This window comes from Ursus arctos, unplaced genomic scaffold (genome assembly GCF_023065955.2).
Source record: "Ursus arctos isolate Adak ecotype North America unplaced genomic scaffold, UrsArc2.0 scaffold_6, whole genome shotgun sequence".
NCBI lineage: Eukaryota > Metazoa > Chordata > Mammalia > Carnivora > Ursidae > Ursus > Ursus arctos.
In genome coordinates, this window is record NW_026623078.1 from 14,504,317 (window position 1) to 14,522,360 (window position 18,044).

General features: G+C 38.0%; 1 protein-coding gene across 1 annotated transcript in view; it reads left to right on the forward strand.

Annotated features, from left to right (window-relative positions):
- RP1 (RP1 axonemal microtubule associated) overlaps positions 1-18,044 on the forward strand; it is a 345,533-nt gene that overhangs the window by 295,582 nt on the left and 31,907 nt on the right. The window contains exon 26 of the mRNA XM_044390380.3: positions 15,174-15,393. Coding sequence (XP_044246315.3) covers positions 15,174-15,393 — 220 coding nt within the window. The remainder of the gene's footprint in view (positions 1-15,173; positions 15,394-18,044) is intronic.

Below are 18,044 nucleotides of genomic sequence, written 5' to 3' on the forward strand. Positions count from 1 at the left end.
TAAAATAACATAGGTGAAGTGTTTGGCAGAAAATCTCCTTTCCTCAACATGTTCTCATCACTGGTTTTATTAGACCAGATAAACATCTTGAATCTTGACTTGATATTGATTATAAGACTGGACTAGTTTTAAGTGAAAACTCCAAAATTCTTATTGTAATTCTGAAAAAATTCTCCAAGAAGTTCATGGAACATTAAGAATGAAGAGGGCCTTTAAGTGGCAGCCACCTAGATTGAATGAACGCTCCAATAAATCAAAGTAAACAAAACAAAACAAAAGCAACAATGCAAACAAACAACCCAAAATAACTCTGAGTAACTGTGTTGTCCTTTGGAAGTATTTCAGATTATGGCACCCATATATCATGGGGTGGATGGTGGTTTCTCTATGGAGAACAAAGTGCATGATAGATATTCATTAGAACATAAAACCTGGTGTGTTTTCTTAGAGTTCACCAAGGAAGTTCTGTGGCAAATAGGCACTGTAATCGGACTCTCTGTATGTTGCTGGGAGGAATGAATGAGTGAATGAATGAATGAATGAATGAATTTAGCTTCCCAATTTGTCCCATGAAGTAAAAGCCCTGGTTATTGTGTTTTCAAAGCTCTCTCTCTCAGGTGTGCTGGTTACTTAACCCTCTTTTATTTGGTAGAATTTTGACTTTGTTAAGCTGACATTTGATACTGCTCAAATTGTTTCAGCTATTTGTTCTCTTTGGAGAGGTTTACCATTGATCATGAAATGATCGTGCCCATGGGCCCATTGAAAACAGTGGAAACACTGCCTAAAAAACAACCTCAGCATATGATCTAGCCTTCTTTTTTTAGTGTAGGTAATTTGACAGACACACACAGTTCTGCCCTCCTCCAACCCACTACCATGGAATCCTCTCCTTTGTGACCAAATTATTCTTTTATAAGTCACTTGGCTTATGGAAGAACTATTTTCAAAATATTCTATGACATAATTGTTGAGTGGCTCTAAGTCTTAGAAAAGCTTATTTTCTAGTTTTCAAGTTAAAATCAAACTTTAAAACTCTCTTCTTCAAAGGGGCTTTCAGAGGTGATAGAGGTATTTATCACCTTGATTTTAGTGATGGCTTCATGGGCATATGGATATGCCCAAACCCATCAAATTGTGTACATTAAATATGTACAGTTTTTTGCATATCAGTTGTATCTATATAAAGCTGTTAAAAATAAATTAGAAACTCTCTTCTTGTACTTTTATTAAATTAAGTTAAAAAATAAGCTATTAACCATTATTTAATTTCCACATCAAATAAAAAAAGGGGTTCACTCTTGGTATTCTAGCCTATGGATATGTTTAGTGCTGATTTGTTATACTCCAGACAATATAGTTTGATAACAATATTCCTAACATAAGATGTAATTATTGAAGTTGATTCCAAGGAAGTCTGGAATTTTCTTCATGGTCTGGGATGGTCCATTTGTAGGCCTCCTAATCTCGAGATGGGTAGACTAGATAGCATTGCAAGCCGTTTTTCAGTCCTGTAATTCTTATAGTATTTTCACAACAAACGTGTGTGTGTGTGTGTGTGTGTGAGAGAGAGAGAGAGAGTGAGAGAGAGAGGGAAGAATATCAGCTCTAACTTTTTAAGTTTTAAAAATAGATGCCTGCTTTGAAGTTCTATTTGTTAATGTTAATATTTTCCAGAAAGATAGTTCATATTTGGCTCAGTTGTAAGTAATTATTATAATGGGGATTAACTTATGTCTAGACATGAACATTTGCCTTTGCTCCTAGTGGGATTATTACTTCAGAAATTTTAATACGATATGACTATGAACCTGTAGCATACTGATATATCCCAATGTGACCACAACATTGTCTCGGTGTTACAGATCTCTTGTCTACTAGCTTTGAGATGGCTGCCGAGGCTTAACTCTGTCTTTCACAGGTGTAAATGTGAAACCTTGGGGGATTTGGCTTACAAAGAAAGATAGAGTCTTCAAAATAAAACCCTTACTCTCCAATTATAAACAAAACCAAAGAGAGAACGGAGGAAAGTATTTAGTAAAGTCACTGTGACCCCATAGAGCTTTCCTTGACAAACTTAAATTTGAAAGTTGTTTTAAAATGCATAAAGGGCCAAAATTAAGAACAAATGAAAACAAACAGCAGGAGCTTTCAAAGAGGTCTTTGTAAAGCTAAAGCCTTACATAACTAGAGACGTGAGGAAAATGCTGAGGCCTTTAAAAGCCAGGAAGAAGAGAAGATGATGGGATAGACTCCCTGCTTGGGCCAAATGAATAATGTGAACAAAAACCAGGGAAAAGAGGAACTACCAAACTATGACAGGATTTCAATGAGAATAATCTCTAACCTGGAAATATAAAGGCAAATCAGGGAGAATTCCAGTACAAGAAATTAAAGATGTGGTTAAAATAAAGATGGGACAGGGGCGCCTGGGTGGTGCAGCCGTTAAGCGTCTGCCTTCTGCTCAGGGCATGATCCCGGCGTTCTGGGATCGAGCCCCACATCAGGCTCCTCCACTGTGAGCCTGCTTCTTCCTCTCCCACTCCCCCTGCTTGTGTTCCCTCTCTCACTGGCTGTCTCTCTATGTCAAATTAATAAATAAAATCTTTAAAAATATAAAGATGGGACATAGAATGTGCCTCCAAATATATTCAGAATCCTTTTTCATTTCCATTTCCAACACCCTAGTCAAGATCCCCATGTTCTGTCACTCAGATGAAACATTTGGCTCTTACATGGTCCCTTTGCTTCCACGTTAATTCCCTTGCAATCCTGCCTTTGCAGAGCAGTCAGGGAAATTTTTTAAAACCAAAAACCAGATCATGTTATGTCCTGCTTACCGTCCCGCCCCTGATGGATGGTACCTCTCTACTTCTTTATCCGTCACCCATTCTGTGCTTCTCCTGAGAACAAAAGCCCATGGAACTTCTTTCTGCTCAAAGCTTGAACAATCAAACTCATTCCCACTTTAGGACCTTTAAGAGATCATGGTAGCTGTTCCTTCTACATGCAATGCTTTCTCTGCTAAAATCCACCAGCTGAGTATCTTCACGTCATCCACACCTCTGCCTGAATATCACTTTCTCAGGAAGGCCTTCCCCAGACATCTTATGTAGAATGGTCACCCATTTGTCTGTGTAGGGACTAAGCACCTCATTGCTTTTCCCTCATTTGTGTCTATTGTCTCTCTCACCCCATTAGAAGGTCTATTTGTAGGTACCCTATCTATTTTATTCATCACTGTGTCTCCCCAGTGCCTAGAACGGTGCCTAGTATGTAATAGACTTTCAGTGGAAGGATTACATGACTGACTGACTCAACGTATGAAAGATTAAGAGCTGGGGGAAATCAGGGATGCCTGGGTGGCTCAGTCAGTTAAGCATCTGCCTTTGGCTCAGGTCATGATCTCAGGGTCCTGGGATTGAGCCTAGCGACAGGCTCCCTGTTCAGTGGGGAGTCTGCTTCTCCCTCCCCCTCCAGCCCTTATTTGTGCTCTCTGCTTTCTCTCGTGTGCTTTCTCTCAAATAAATAAATAAAATCTTAAAAAAAAAAAGAACTGGGGAAAATCAAAGACAAAGGAGCTTGATGCAAGTTAGGGTTGTTGTCCAGGGGATACTATTGGAAGAGGTGGGGTTAGGTTGGAACTTTGCCCAGGGCTTGGAAGGGTGGAAGAGAGACCTGGGCACATACTCTGGGCCAGGGGATTGGTAGACGGGGATAGCCCCTGGCCTTTGGAAGCTGGTGAAGAATGAACCAGCCTAGAAAAGAACTTGCATGGCAGGAAGTGGTAGGGAATGAGACTGAACAGAGTGGGGTCCAATTAATAGCAGGAGGGTTTGCACACTACACAGAAATATCAGTGACCGGAAAATAGAGTATATTCTGTGTCTGTGCATGTTGTGTGCAAAATGAAACTATGTTTAATACAGAGAATGTTCTGTCACAACTAATTTTCTAAATGATTTCCTCACTTACTACAAACATTTTTGCTGTTGTTAAATGATTCTAGACACCCTCATTATTACATCTGTTAATTCTGCTGATGTTCACACAGACGTAAAGTAAAACATTTTTCTTTAAAACTAATACTCTTCGTTTTAACTTATTAGTCTTGGGTTGTAGTATTACAAAATTCCACTTGCAGAGAAGGTCATAATTAATATGTGGTCTATTTCATTTTATTTTCACAAAAGAACCATGAAAGACATTTCATAATTGGGAAATGTGACAGTTTCTCACAGAGCTTATATTTCCTATCGTAAAGCTTGACCAACCTAAATGCTTACAACCAGAGTTTCTCTATAGAATAAGAAAAACAACAGCAACAACAAAAGCATACAAATAAAAACTCTAAATCATTTTTAACATTGCAAAGACTCATTATGTTAACAATTGTTTAGGTCACTTTCTCATGCCAAGGTCATCTTAAACTGCCTCTGTCAGGATTGAACTTGACTGACAGTTTTGAACCAAATGTGCACTGGAGGCCTTCATTCGTAGTTTGCATGCTTCCTATGCAACCTTGGACTAGCTACTTTAGCTCAATTTCCTCAACTGTGAAATGGATTCAATAAACAGTGTCTTTGTGAAAATGCATACTGTAGCTGAAATAAGCCGTATGCTAATGATGGCCTGTTCTGACAGGAGCTTCCCTGTCCTCTCACTTCTATCAACACTGAGAAATGCTATTTTATAAAAATCCCTCAGATTTATTTAGACTGAGACTTTTTGTTCAGAATGGCATCTATCTCACAACAAACACATGAAGACTCAGTAACAGTGAAAACTTTCAACATGGAGAACTAAGAATAACAACAGACCCCTTGATGCAGAAGGGCATCTAAATGGAGCTGAGTCAGAATGACAGGCTCAGCTTTACTTAAGGAGAGCAGCTGCCCAAGGAGAGGTAATGAGGCATGGGGTAGTATACCTGCATAGAGTCTTAGGGTGCACGCTCACTGGAAAGGCCAGCTACCAGTCTTTACCCCTATGGAACTACTCTGAGAGGCCAATTACTATTTGCTCTGCTTTTTCTTGAAGTCCTAGGCCGTTTTCTGCCACTATCCCAGAACAAGGCAGATACTGCAAATCCCAGGAACTATAGAGCAAAAAGTGGAAGGAAATTGTCAGTCATAGACTGCATTCTGTGGGGTGGAGTCCTTAGGAACCAAATCCTGGAGATGGGCCCGGCAGGCTGCAGGGAGCAGTGGGTGCTCACCGCATCTGAATGTTACAGATAAGGCGGGGTTGTGGTGTGGCAGGATCAGGACAGTGCAGTGCCCTCCTGAAGGGCCCAGAGCACGTTTTGGAGATTGGTGTCCTCACAGGAGGAAAAGAAGTCATTGTCTCCAGGAATCCACAAGATGAAGCATCAAGTTGAGAGATAGAGCTGGAAGTGTCTTAGAAGCAAAAACGCCACCGTAGATGAACATTCATATATAAATCAGAGGAGTGTGAAATAGCACCACCTAAGAGTGATCACCAGAAGCGATCCCCCAGAATGAAAAGAGAGAAAATGGAGAAAAGAAGGCAGGGGTAGAGGATCAAGAACACAAAGTAAACCAAGGTGTTTTGGAAAAAGAAACAAGAGAATAAGTAATAATTAGTCATAAAAAATAATGGAACAAACTTTCTAGAGTTATGGAAAGACTATCATATGTAAATGAAAGGGCTCATCGGGTTCTACACAAAATCAATGGAAAGGGACCCACATCCAGATACACCTTGGCAGCTTTTTGGAATGCTAAGAAAACCCTGCAGGTATCTGCACAAAAAAATAGATGCTGCCAAACCACACGAATAATTCACATAAACATATTGACACCAATTTCAGTAGACTTACATTGTCTGAAAGAAATTTTAGTAGTTATGGGCTTGATGCCATATTCTGCTTTACTGTGTAAGGGAGGCCAATTTAACACTTTCAAAACTACCTTCTGATTTGTGGAAAGGGGGTAGAGATATTTACTTCTTATGTTGGTTGTGGGCATGAAGCTATCAGCATCAGTGGCCTTGTGGTTGATAAAATTTCAGACTCTAGGAAAGGTAGGGAGAGTAACTTCATGTGTTAAATTGGAAATATTAGTATGAACTCATGACCTTAAAAAGTTGCATATTTTCTAGTCTGCCATCACTAATCGTCCCTACAGCGGCCACACTTCCATCCACCTGCAACTCTTATGTATCCCAGAGTGTCCATATTTTGTCTCTAATAATGCACACCACTAAAAAGAACCAGACTAACTGGGCACGAAATTGTCCTATGTCATTGAGCAAAAAAACCAAAACCAAAAAAAACCCCAAAACAAAGCAAAACAAAACAAAACAAAACAAAATCAAACCAAAACAAACAAACACAACCCAAAACACCAAACCAGAATTGGTCTGGAATATCTTTTTGTTGTCTGGAATCCCAGTGGTAACTTCAAAAATGTCAAGGGCAGTGCTGAAGGACAGAAGAGCAAATTAAAGGGACTTGTACGAGCTAAGCTGGAAGTACCATCTTCATAATAGTGATAATAATCATAATAGTTAATTGAAACAAGTGGTGACTGTGAACAGCTATGAATTAGTAATTATATTCAAAAGAGAAAAGTGAATGTAAAATGTAAAAAATGTAGATGTAATACAAAGAAGGGCATATATAATAGTGTATGTTTAATTATTTATTGATTTTAATAAATAAAGGAGTGTTAATAAATGGGATGCATGTAAAGCCCCGTGCCATGTGAAATTTTAATAAATTCACTTCTATAAAAGATGTAAACAATCTGCAAAATGCAACAGAAAAAATTACCCAGAGAGTAGCATATTTGAGAGTAGCAGGAATCATCTTTCAATATATCCACTATGATTTTGGGTAATTCTGATGTTATTCAGCATAGTTTTTATTACCCGGAATATAAAAGAAAGAAATTGGAAAAAATGAATCATTAACAATTTAAATCGTGAGTAAATTCCAACTCTCCTACGTTTTGCAAATTGTTTATATCTTCTATAGATGCAAATGTATTAAAATTAAAACTGCACATTTATTTTATGGGTATCTTGAATATATGAGTATTTTGTTTCTTATTTTAATTATGTATCTATTTATAAGCACAAAAATGTATGTATTTCTGTGTGGGAAGGAAGAAAAAATACAGAGAATTGTGAGTAATTCAAGTAATCCAGGAAAAAGTAGGTATTATGCCAAGGTGAGGAAGGTCTCCCTTTGCCCCACTGACATCAGAATAGCCAACTGAAGCAGCCAGTCACCATGTACTCCCAAATGCGCATTAGCCAAATGCCTGGAGAAATCATTATGCAGAAAAATTCTCTCATCTCCTAAGAGATGAGCCCTCCAGAGGGTCTTTCTAAGTGTAACAAAACGCCGGTAAAGTACATGTTTTTTTGGCCTTTTTGTTGTCATATAATTATAGCTTCACAAGAAGTTGCAAAGAACATTCAGAGAGATCCCATGCACCCAGTTTCCTTCCCTGGATCCATCCTACATAGTTACAGTTCAATATGAAATCAAGACTTTGACATTGGTACAATCTGTGTGTATAGTTACATGTTGTTTTATCAGATGTATAGATTCATATAACCACAGTCATGCATGACATAGAACTGTTATATCCCCCAAAGATCTCCCTTGTGTCATTTCCTTAGAGTCTCAGATCCCACTCACACACATGTACCACCACCATTCCTGGAAAAATACTGTTCTTTTTATAATCTCTATTACCTTGTCATCTTGAGAATGTTATATAATTGGAACAATATGGCTACATTAGGTTTTTGTTTTCCATTTAGCACAATGCCCTTGAGATCCATCCAAGTTGTTGTCTGTATCAGTAGTTCATTCCTTTTTATGGCTGAGTTGTAGTCCATGTAAGCTATTCTACCATTGATGAAACTGGAACCTAAATACAGAAATGGTTACAATCTTCTTATATTTGTCCAAAATGTATCAAAATTTATGAGGAAATCCAGGAAAAATATCTCTGCTGTTAGAATAAGTCGAAGATCCATGGCATGGGACAATGGCTTCAAACCTTAATCACACAACCCTTTTTATAAAGATGTTGGCATTTGTTTCCCAGCAGAATTCACTCACTGTCAAAAATAACAGATGGCATGGAGCACCTGGGTAGCTCAGTTGGTTGAGTGTCTGACTCTTGATCTCATCTCAGGTCTTGATCCTTAGGGTCCTGGGTTCAGGTTCTATGTTGGGCTCCACGCTGGTAGCGGAACCTACTTTTAAAAAAAGAAAACGGATGACATAATAAGGTAAAAGCCATTTTTTTTCATTCGTTCAGGCTTCATTAATTGAATTGCATAATATTACTAAATTTTTTAAAAAACAGCAATTTCATAGTATGAGTAAGAACTTTTTTTTCCCCTAGTTACTGGGGTTCAGATATTTACCAGGAGTATGTCATAGCAAATTATCATAATTTTGCAAATTATCATCAATTTTTTTCATCCAGCAAAATTTTGATAGAAAGCAAAGAGAATGAAGGAAATATATGAAAATTTAAAAATATCAAAATTAAATTATTTATTCAACAACTGTTATATTCATTTTTACATACCAAATGTTTGTATGTACTAAGGATACAGAAAGGAAGACAGAGCTTAGGTCTTCAAAGAGTTAAGAGTCCAGTAGGGAAGATAAAGTCAACAACCGAAAAATACCAAATCCTTAAGTTTTCTCAAGAAATTGAGACTAGGGTCTGTAATGTACCCACACTTAGTTTACAGGTAGTAGCTTCTAAGTCTTTAGAGACTCTGGGTAGCCAGTTGTGTGAGGAGCTGTTTACTCTGACAGATAAAGTCAGTGTCAGGGACTGGGGACTGGGAAAACCTAGTCACATCTGAGATAATGAGGTTCTTTAAACATTTTAAGATTGATTAGACCAGGGTTTTTGAACTTGGCTGGTGACTGACTGGCATCAAGAATAAAAAATAAGGCATTCTTTGATTCAGGCACTCCTGTCTAGCTTCAGAAGGAAGCCTAAATATTCTAGGACATAAAGATCCCCCACATTTTTTTTTAAATCTATCATTTACTAATTAAGCCAGGAAAGATTTCTTTTCCAGTTCTTTCAAGAGGAGGGGCATATGTTACAATACAGAAAATGCCAGGGGGCAGGGCTTTGGGGAAAGTACTCACCAGTGGTAGCCTATGAAAAATTATAAGAGAATCACGGCTTCCTGTTTTTTTTGGGGGGGGATGCTTTGGGACTGATTAACATCAAGAATTTTTGACTAGGACATGTAGAGAGGAAAAGCATATCATTTTCATTGTCATGTTGTACAATATAGCAAATTGTTTCTGCTTATGGTTTTGGATACTTGCTTGTTTTTAGTGGTGTTGCTTACTTTCTCTTAAAAATTTACCCTGACAGTTTTCAGTGTTTCTAACATATTAGAGCCCAACTTTCCAGTCTATACTTCCACATTCCTATTCTGAGCTTTTAAGCCATAATGTTCTTTTGAAATATGGTGTTTTATTTGTGATAAATATGTAAAATGAGATATCCTGTATAGATTGATATATTGAATGGAAATGAAATGCACCCAGATGGGATTTCAGTGATCACAAAGCTAATTTGTGTTCCAGTATGTTTTTTTTCCAAACTATGAAAGTGTTTTTATTTTTTTTATTTTATATATTTTTTAAAGATTTTATTTATTTATTTGACAGAGAGAGACAGCCAGCGAGAGAGGGAACACAAGCAGGGGGAGTGGGAGAGGAAGAATCAGGCTTTTAGTGAAGGAGCCTGATGTGGGCACGAACCCAGAATGCCGGGATCACGCCCTGAGCCGAAGGCAGATGCTTAACCACTGCGCCACCCAGGCGCCCCAAACTATGAAAGTGTTTTTAAACAGAAAAAAGAGACTTTGTAGAACATGAAATTTGCTTCTAGAATAGAATTGTTTTTAAAAAATAACTTTGTTGCCATTTATTGAAAAAATACTGAGGTTTGCATGAGGTTAGCATCTCCAAGTTAGAAAAATCCAACTGGTCAGTAACTACATATGCAAAAATGTCTGGATTAAGATCTACATCTAAAAGTAGATACCTGATGGTAGCTATATTTGTGGCGAGCACAGCATAGCATATAAAGGAGTTGAATCACTATATCAACTATACTGAAGTAAAAAAAATTTTTAAATTTTGTTACAAAATTTTTCTTCAAACAAACAAAAAACCCCAAAACTAGATACCTGCAGAGGGAATATTTTTTCCATAAACTTATTGTATGAATATTCACAGTCCATCAGTCATATTGTTTTCCTAGACAATACAGGTTATTCCTTCATGGTTCTGTAACTGAACATTCTCTAATAGGCTATACAGCTTTTAACATACAAAAGCCTTCATCTTTGGGAAGGTAGGATATGCATTGTATTGTGTAGTTTGCAAAGGGAATATTTTTTTCAAGTTCATTTTTCATCTTCGAGAATCTTTTCTGCTATTTTTTGCATGAATATTTTCATTGACAAATGAAAAATGTCCTTTCTTGTGATAATCCTCAAATTCTTTCTTGAGTACCCCTCAAATTACTACCTAATTTTCCCGACTATTTCAATCAAGGGAGTTCCAAGTAAAGGCATGGTCTGAACACAAGGTACAGTACAAGTCCTGGTTATTCTTTAGAGAACTCTCCAAACCTCTCTACCCTGTTCTCTGAGATCTGCATGGACTGTCAATCTATGAATTATAACATGCTTTCACAAGATTATCTAATTTGGTGCTTACAAAAACCCTCTTTTTACAAAGAGAAACTTGAGACTCAGGGATAGGAAATGACCAGCCTTGAGCCTGGTTTTCCGATGACAAGCTCTGTGTTTTCTTCTCATGCTCTGCTTCCGAGGACCGGACTCCGATCTAGTTAGGCCAACCCCATAGTCATCCCTGGGATGCTGCTGGCTGGTGAGGACATCTTGGGTGGAGAGGACTGATCTCCCTTGGCTTGTCTCCTTCTCCCATCTGCCCAGCTCATTGCTGGCGGGTCAAAGGCACTGAGAAAGAATACTTTTATAATTGAAGTAAATGGACTTTAGTTTCCTTCTCCCCACTCTATTCTTCACCTACTTCCTTCCATCTCCTTTTAGTAATAATAATATTACTAAAATCACCACTATTCATTAAGAACCTAATAATGTGTTTATTTGACCAATTTTTGCTAATTAATGTGTCCCTTATCCTCACAGTCTCCCAGTAAAGTGAAATTTGATTACTGCATTTTGTAAATGAGGAAACCGAAGTTTAGAGAGAAGATATCACTTCTTCAAGATCCCAGTGCCTGAGGGTCTCAGTGTCTGCGTTTGTAGTGGATCCATCTGCCGTGGAACCCGTGTGCTTATGTATGATGCTAGACATCTCCGGCCAAGGAGTTGCTCCTGGTCTATTTCTTTTCTTTTTTTAATTTTTTAAAAAGATTTTATTTATTTATTTGACAGAGATAGAGACAGCCAGCGAGATAGGGAATACAAGCAGGGGGAGTGGGAGAGGAAGAAGCAGGCTCCTACCGGAGGAGCTTGATGTGGGGCTCGATCTCATAACGCCGGGATCATGCCCTGAGCCGAAGGCAAATGCTTAACCGCTGTGCCACCCAGGCGCCCCCTGGTCCATTTCTTGGCAGCAGCATCTGCTTTTATGAAGTACCTAAAAGGATACTATCTTCCATGCAGACAGAGAGAATAAAACCCAGACTTGTGAAATTTCAGGAATAATAAGCTCAGACTCAAGAAGTACATTGACTCTTACTGGTTTCGCTCATAGCATTTTCTTTCTTCTCTCCTCCACGGACATGGTGCTCAGTCTTCCAAGTCCAGGTTCCTTGCTACCTGCCCTGCTTGTACTGAACCATCTCATACTTTTCTTATACTCCCACTTTATTTCTCACTTTGAATGGATCAGATTAGCAGTTCACATGATTGTGAGAGCTCCGTTTTTCCCCTGTTCATATATGCTTACTTAGAGCAGTGTTTGTCTGTAATAAAAATTTGTTAAATGTTAATTTCCTTAGTCCAAATTAAAGATGTTCTTGGGACTAGTATATATGATAAACAGAATTATCCAAAACATGTGGATATATACATAGTGGTTTATTTTCTTACTTAAATTCAGTGTAGACTTAATCCATTTTTGTTAATAATTTCAGGTACCCAAATGAAACATTTCAAATCACAATTTTTTAAATCTTCATGTTCTGGTTATGTAGTGGAAGTTTATTGATATCATTATAATTTCAATATGTGACATTACAACAATGAGAATGGATCATATTTCTTCTGCCTTCTCTTTCTGACCCTCTATCTCTCAATCCATATGCCTCTTTGGTCTTCAGGTTGAAGATAATTTTATTTTAATCTGTGACTGTATACTATTTTAAGCATAATTCCCCTTCTGGAGAATAACTGAGGAATGATGTTGTCCATCTGTATGATAAAAAGCCATCCTACGTTATGAAGTAACTGTGTGTGTGTGTGTGTGTGTGTGTGTGAGAGAGAGAGAGAGAGAGAGAGAGTGTGTGTGTTTTCAAGTGTAGAAGTTAAATGCAGAAAACTAAAAACAGTTATGTGCAAGAATAATTTCTTGGCATATTGCATTTGTACTTTATTAAAGCTGAAGTGACCCAAGTTGACTATATTAAGACAGAACAAAGAGTTCCAAATCAGTTTGGCTAACATGTTAGAAGTAAATTGGGAGCAATCTATAGCACTAGCCAGACTGTGGTACAGTCATTTGGTTCTGATTTTAATTGGCCAACCCATGCATGCATGGTGTGTGCGTAATGATTTCATTTCTTGACCATGGCACCATTTAGGTTTTGTTGACAAATATCTGCTTTTGCCAGCAGGGTTAGATATAAGCCTTATCAATTTCAATTTCATGTATCATGGCCAAATACTAGTTTAATTTCCTTCTATGAATGCTGGACCCTGTCTTCAGATTAATCTTGTTTTTACATTAGGCAGATTTAGGCATTTTCTATTTAGCACATAATTCTGATTGATAAAATGATGTCTGCTAATACTTACTGAGTGCTATGGAACTTCATAAGGTTGGTACTATTATAGTGTTCAGATGGGGAAACTGAAGGTTAGAAGAGTGGGTATACTTGCTGACATTTACACAACCAGCAAGGGCAAAGGAACTTTCAACTCCAGATCTCATTTCAAAAACCAGGGTTTTAGCCACCACACAATTTTGCTTTTGAACCCGTTTTGGGATGTGGCCTCTATTTTCATTCCTGTGTCCTATTGTCTGCAGCTCCATTCTGTAGGAGGTTAGTTACAAAGCACCAATATTAAGATTTTCTACGTGATAGTATTTTTATAACCACTTTGTTCCAGAGATAATAGGAGGGGTCCAATTATTTAGCTCAACTCTGTTGAACTCTGTGCATCGTGACTAAAAGGCATTTTGGCTAAAGGGCAGAATTCATTCACAACAATTATCACCAGTGCAGCAACCCAAAATTATATTACCAATAAAAAATATTTTAGTAGAAAAAAACGTGGCAGGTCTGCGTAAACTCTGAAGGAATAACTTCCATTGGCACCGTGAATGCTTATGATAATACCACAGAGGAGAAAAGAAGTTGAGTAGAGGGAGACAAAATACCAGAAGGCAGATAACATTGTTTCTACTTATGGTGTCACATAGTATGCAATTTAAAATAGGGAGTAGCCTGATTTATTTAGGTGGGCCTAATCTAAATCATATGAGCCCCTAAAAGCAAACATCATTCTCCTGCTGGTAGCAGAGGGAAAGAAAGATCCCAAGCATGAGAAGGGTTCAGAGCACCCTTTATTGGCTTGGAGGTGAAGGAACTACACAAAGGAAGAGGAACCTCAGTTCTAAATCCACAAGGAACTGGATTCTGCCACCAACTTGAATGAGCCTGGAAGCAGAATTCTCCTCAAAGCCTCCAGAGAAGAGCCCAGCCCAGCCCACACCTTGAGTTCAGCTTGTGAGGCCCTGAGCAGAGAACCCGGCTGAGCCACATAGTGTCTGGATTTCTGACCCACAGAATCAAGAGGCAATAAAGGTCCTTGTTTGCAATAAAAAACTAACGTAGTATATAAATGATCAATTTTTTCATATGACCCCTGTAAGAATTTTTAAAAGAGAAATATTGCAGGGCGCCTGGGTGGCTCAGTCGGTTAAGCATCTGCCTTCGGCTCAGTTCATGATCCCGGGTCCTCAGATGGAGCCCCACACTGAGCCCCACATCAGGCTCCCTGCTCAGTGGGGAGTCTGCTTCTCCCTCTGCCTCTGTCTGCCGCTCCCCCTGCTTGTTCTCTCTCTCTCAAATAAATAAAATCTTTAAAAAAGAGAGAGAGAAATATTGCTCATTCTGAATAGTGAATGATACCTGAGAATATTTATTATGCCAGGTAATTAATTAGTTGTTCGGGGAGGTGAAAAGGGGTATAAGGCAGAATTACTTGTTAATCATATTACCAACACTGCTGCAAAGTCATAGTCTTTTCCCATGCCACTCTGTTTCAGGGCTACCTGGTTGGCCCTAGTTTAAAATCCAGAAGCATATATGGTTTCTTTTCCTTAGGATCTCACTTTAATGGGAATATCCAATCTATTATAGACATCAGAGAATTAGATTGTCTTCTTCAGGTCTAACTACCAAATAAATAGTGTATATCAATATTATAATAAAACATTTATTTTGCAAGGTAATAATAAATTGCTAAAAAAAACATGTAGTCAAAACTAGCTGGATTTAATCTATTGGTTTTTCCATGGTCAGTGGATTCATGCTTTGCCATATGTAACAGCATTTCACAGTGTTACAAGTAAACAGTTGTAAGGAAAATTAGTAAGGAGTGCATGTGGGGTATTGAATTCAAAATTGAATATATATTTTTAAAGATTTTATTTATTCATTTGAGAGAGAGAGAGAGACAAAGAGAGTACAACGAGAGTACAAGCAGGGGGAGAGGCAGAGGGTGAGGAGAAAGCAGACTTCCCACTGAGCTGGGAGCCAGATGCAGGGCTCGATTCCAGGGCCTGGAGATCATGACCTGAGCTGAAGGCAGACATTCAACCATCTGAGCCACAGAGGCCCCCCTGAATATGAATTTTTGTGTTGAAAAATCAAATCAGAAATGTGGGGACTTTTATTTCCCTTTTCCCTTTTTTGTTGCAGATTAATCTTAAAGATATTGGTGAAATCTATAAAGTACGCATTGGACATGACAACAGTGGAAATGATCCCGCATGGTATCTGGAAGAAATTAGGCTTGAAAATATAGACACATGTGAGCTGTTTTGTCTAGCTATTGACTCCTGGATAGCTGAGAATGAAAATGGTGGAGATCTATGGAAAGAAATGCCTATTGCAAGAATTAATAAAGCACCTTTACCAGGTATATAATTTCCTTTCCTTTGTATATGTATTAAAAATTAAAACAATTGAGATGATGTAGAATGGAGATTGACAACCTTTTTCTGGAAACGGCCAGACACTAAAAAATTACGGTTTGTGGGCCATAAAATCTATCCAAACAACTCAGCTTTGCCAGGGTTGTGAGACATCTGCTATAGATAATATGTAAACTAACAGTGTAGCTGCATTCCAATAAAACTTCCTTTGTGGACACTGAACCTGGAATTTCATGTAAATTTCATTTGTTAAGAAATAGGATTCTACTTTTAATTGTTTTTTTTTTTAACCATTAAGAAAGGTAAAAAGCATTTTTAGCTCCTGTGCTGTATAAAAACATGTGCTGGTAGATTTCACCCACAGGCCACAGCTTGCCTACTCCTGACTTAGAATATTAGGCTTTAGGGTTAGCACTTGTATGGCTGTTCAAAGGTGAAAATGTATATGCAAGGATGTATGTGTGTTATCAATTCGTCTTTCTCTAGACAGTTTTGCTAGCCATTTAAATGAGGCTTTCCTCTTGTTTCCCTATATTAACAAATGTCAGCAATCATGAATTTGGGAGCACCTGAATTCCTTACTCAGTTTCGTTTCTTTTGCCTAAAAGTGAACTCACACATTGCTTTACTTGTCTCTCCATCCATTTCCTGCATCTCTCTGACAACCACCTTATTTTTGCCTCCACTGCTGTAGTGAAAATGTTCCCTCTCAATGGATGCTGATGGCTGTTTTGTTCCAAAATTAAATGATTGTGTGTGTGTGTTTTCTTGGTGTCCTAGACCTGTCTACTATATTTGTCACTGTTGATCCCTCATTTGACGAGGAAACGATTTCTAGAGGCTCTGGAACCAGACTCAGTGCATTAGTCTGGGCTTAGTGGTGTGTTTAGCTGTGTCACCCTGGGCAAGCTATTTAGCCTTTCTATCACTGGCTCCACTTGGTTCTCTTTCCTTGAACATATGGATTTAAATGCTTGATTCTTCCCTGCCCTTTTGAGCCTCTCTCTAACTTCTGCTGTTAACTCTACAGAGAGGTGTAATACTTCATCTTCAGCCATGTCCTCTTCCTTGCCTTGAGCCCCAGTGTTCCATTTGATGATTCACCACCTCATCATGTCTAATAACCATCCATGGTCTACTTAGCCATTTCACACAAGTAAAGGAAAACACATGTATACAAACAGGTATTAGGTGCCAAGTGTCTGCCGGGAGTACAGAGAACCAGGGAATAGAAAGATGACTCAGAAAGGGCTTCCATTCCCCAGAAATTATTTAGTTTTGTGGTTTCAGTTCTTATTTTAGCTGCAATGACTCCCCGCTTTCTGCCTTGTCATCAGTTTCTTCTCTTCAACTTTGTTACAAGTCTTCACTCCGGAGCTCACTGATGCTTTGAACCCACCACAACTCCATCAGAAGTCACCACCCTTGCCCCTCCACTTCAGCCTATTTCCTTTAAGACTACATGGAGAGTCTGGTCTTTCTATACCAAATTCACATTGATTAGCCTCTCTCCAACAGGGGCCTGTTTTACGTATTCTCAATCCCTATTAGATTGATGCACAGCACAGGACACATGGGCTGTGTGCTGTAGAAATACTTGTAGATTAATTCAGATATAGAAAAAACAAGATTTAGGATAATAGCAGCTTAATGAAAGGAGAAATATTTAATACTAATTCTTTATATTTGTATATATTTTCACAGTTTATGAAAGCATTTCCTCATGGAAAATCTCATTTAATACATAAATCTCTAGACCCTAACAGTTTTAGTTGCCCTATAGTCATGCGAGGATGACAGTAGTATCCAGGAATGTCAGAATGAAATGGAAAAGATAAAAGGGTCCTAAGAAATTGAGAATTACATGTCAGTACCTGTGATGAACATAGATGCAGAAATCCTCAACAACATATTAGCAGACTAAATTCAACAATACATTAAAAGAATCATACACCATGATCAAGTGGAGATTTATTTCAGGGGTGCACGGATGGTTCAACACCTACAAATCAGTTAATATGAGATGCCACTTTAACAAAATGAAGGATAAAAATCATATGATCATCTCAATAAATGCAGGAAAAGCATTTGACAAAATTCAGCAGCCATTTATGATAAAAACTCAGAAAAGTGGGTATAGAGGGAATGTACTTCAACATAATAAAGGCATGAATGACAAACTCACAGCTAACATGCTCAGGGTTGAAAAGTTAAAAGATCAGGAATAAGACAAGGATGCCCACTCCCACCATTTTTATTCAACATAGTACTGGAAGCTCTAGCCAGAGCAATTAGGCAAGAAAAAGAAATAAAAGGCATACAAATTGGAAAGGAAGAAGCAAAACTGTCACTGTTTGCAGCTGACATATTATATATAGGAAATCCTAAAACTCCATCAGAAAACTATTAAGACTAATAAATGACTTAGGTAAAGTTGCAGGATACGAAGTCAACACACAAAAAACCTGTTGCATTTTTTTTACACTAATCACAAACTATCAGAAAGAGAAATTAAGAAAGCAATCCTATTTACAATTGCATTGAAAAGAATAAAATACATAGGAATAAATTTAACCAAGGGAGAGAAAAACCTGCATATGGAAACCTATTAGACATTAATGAAAGAAATTGAAGA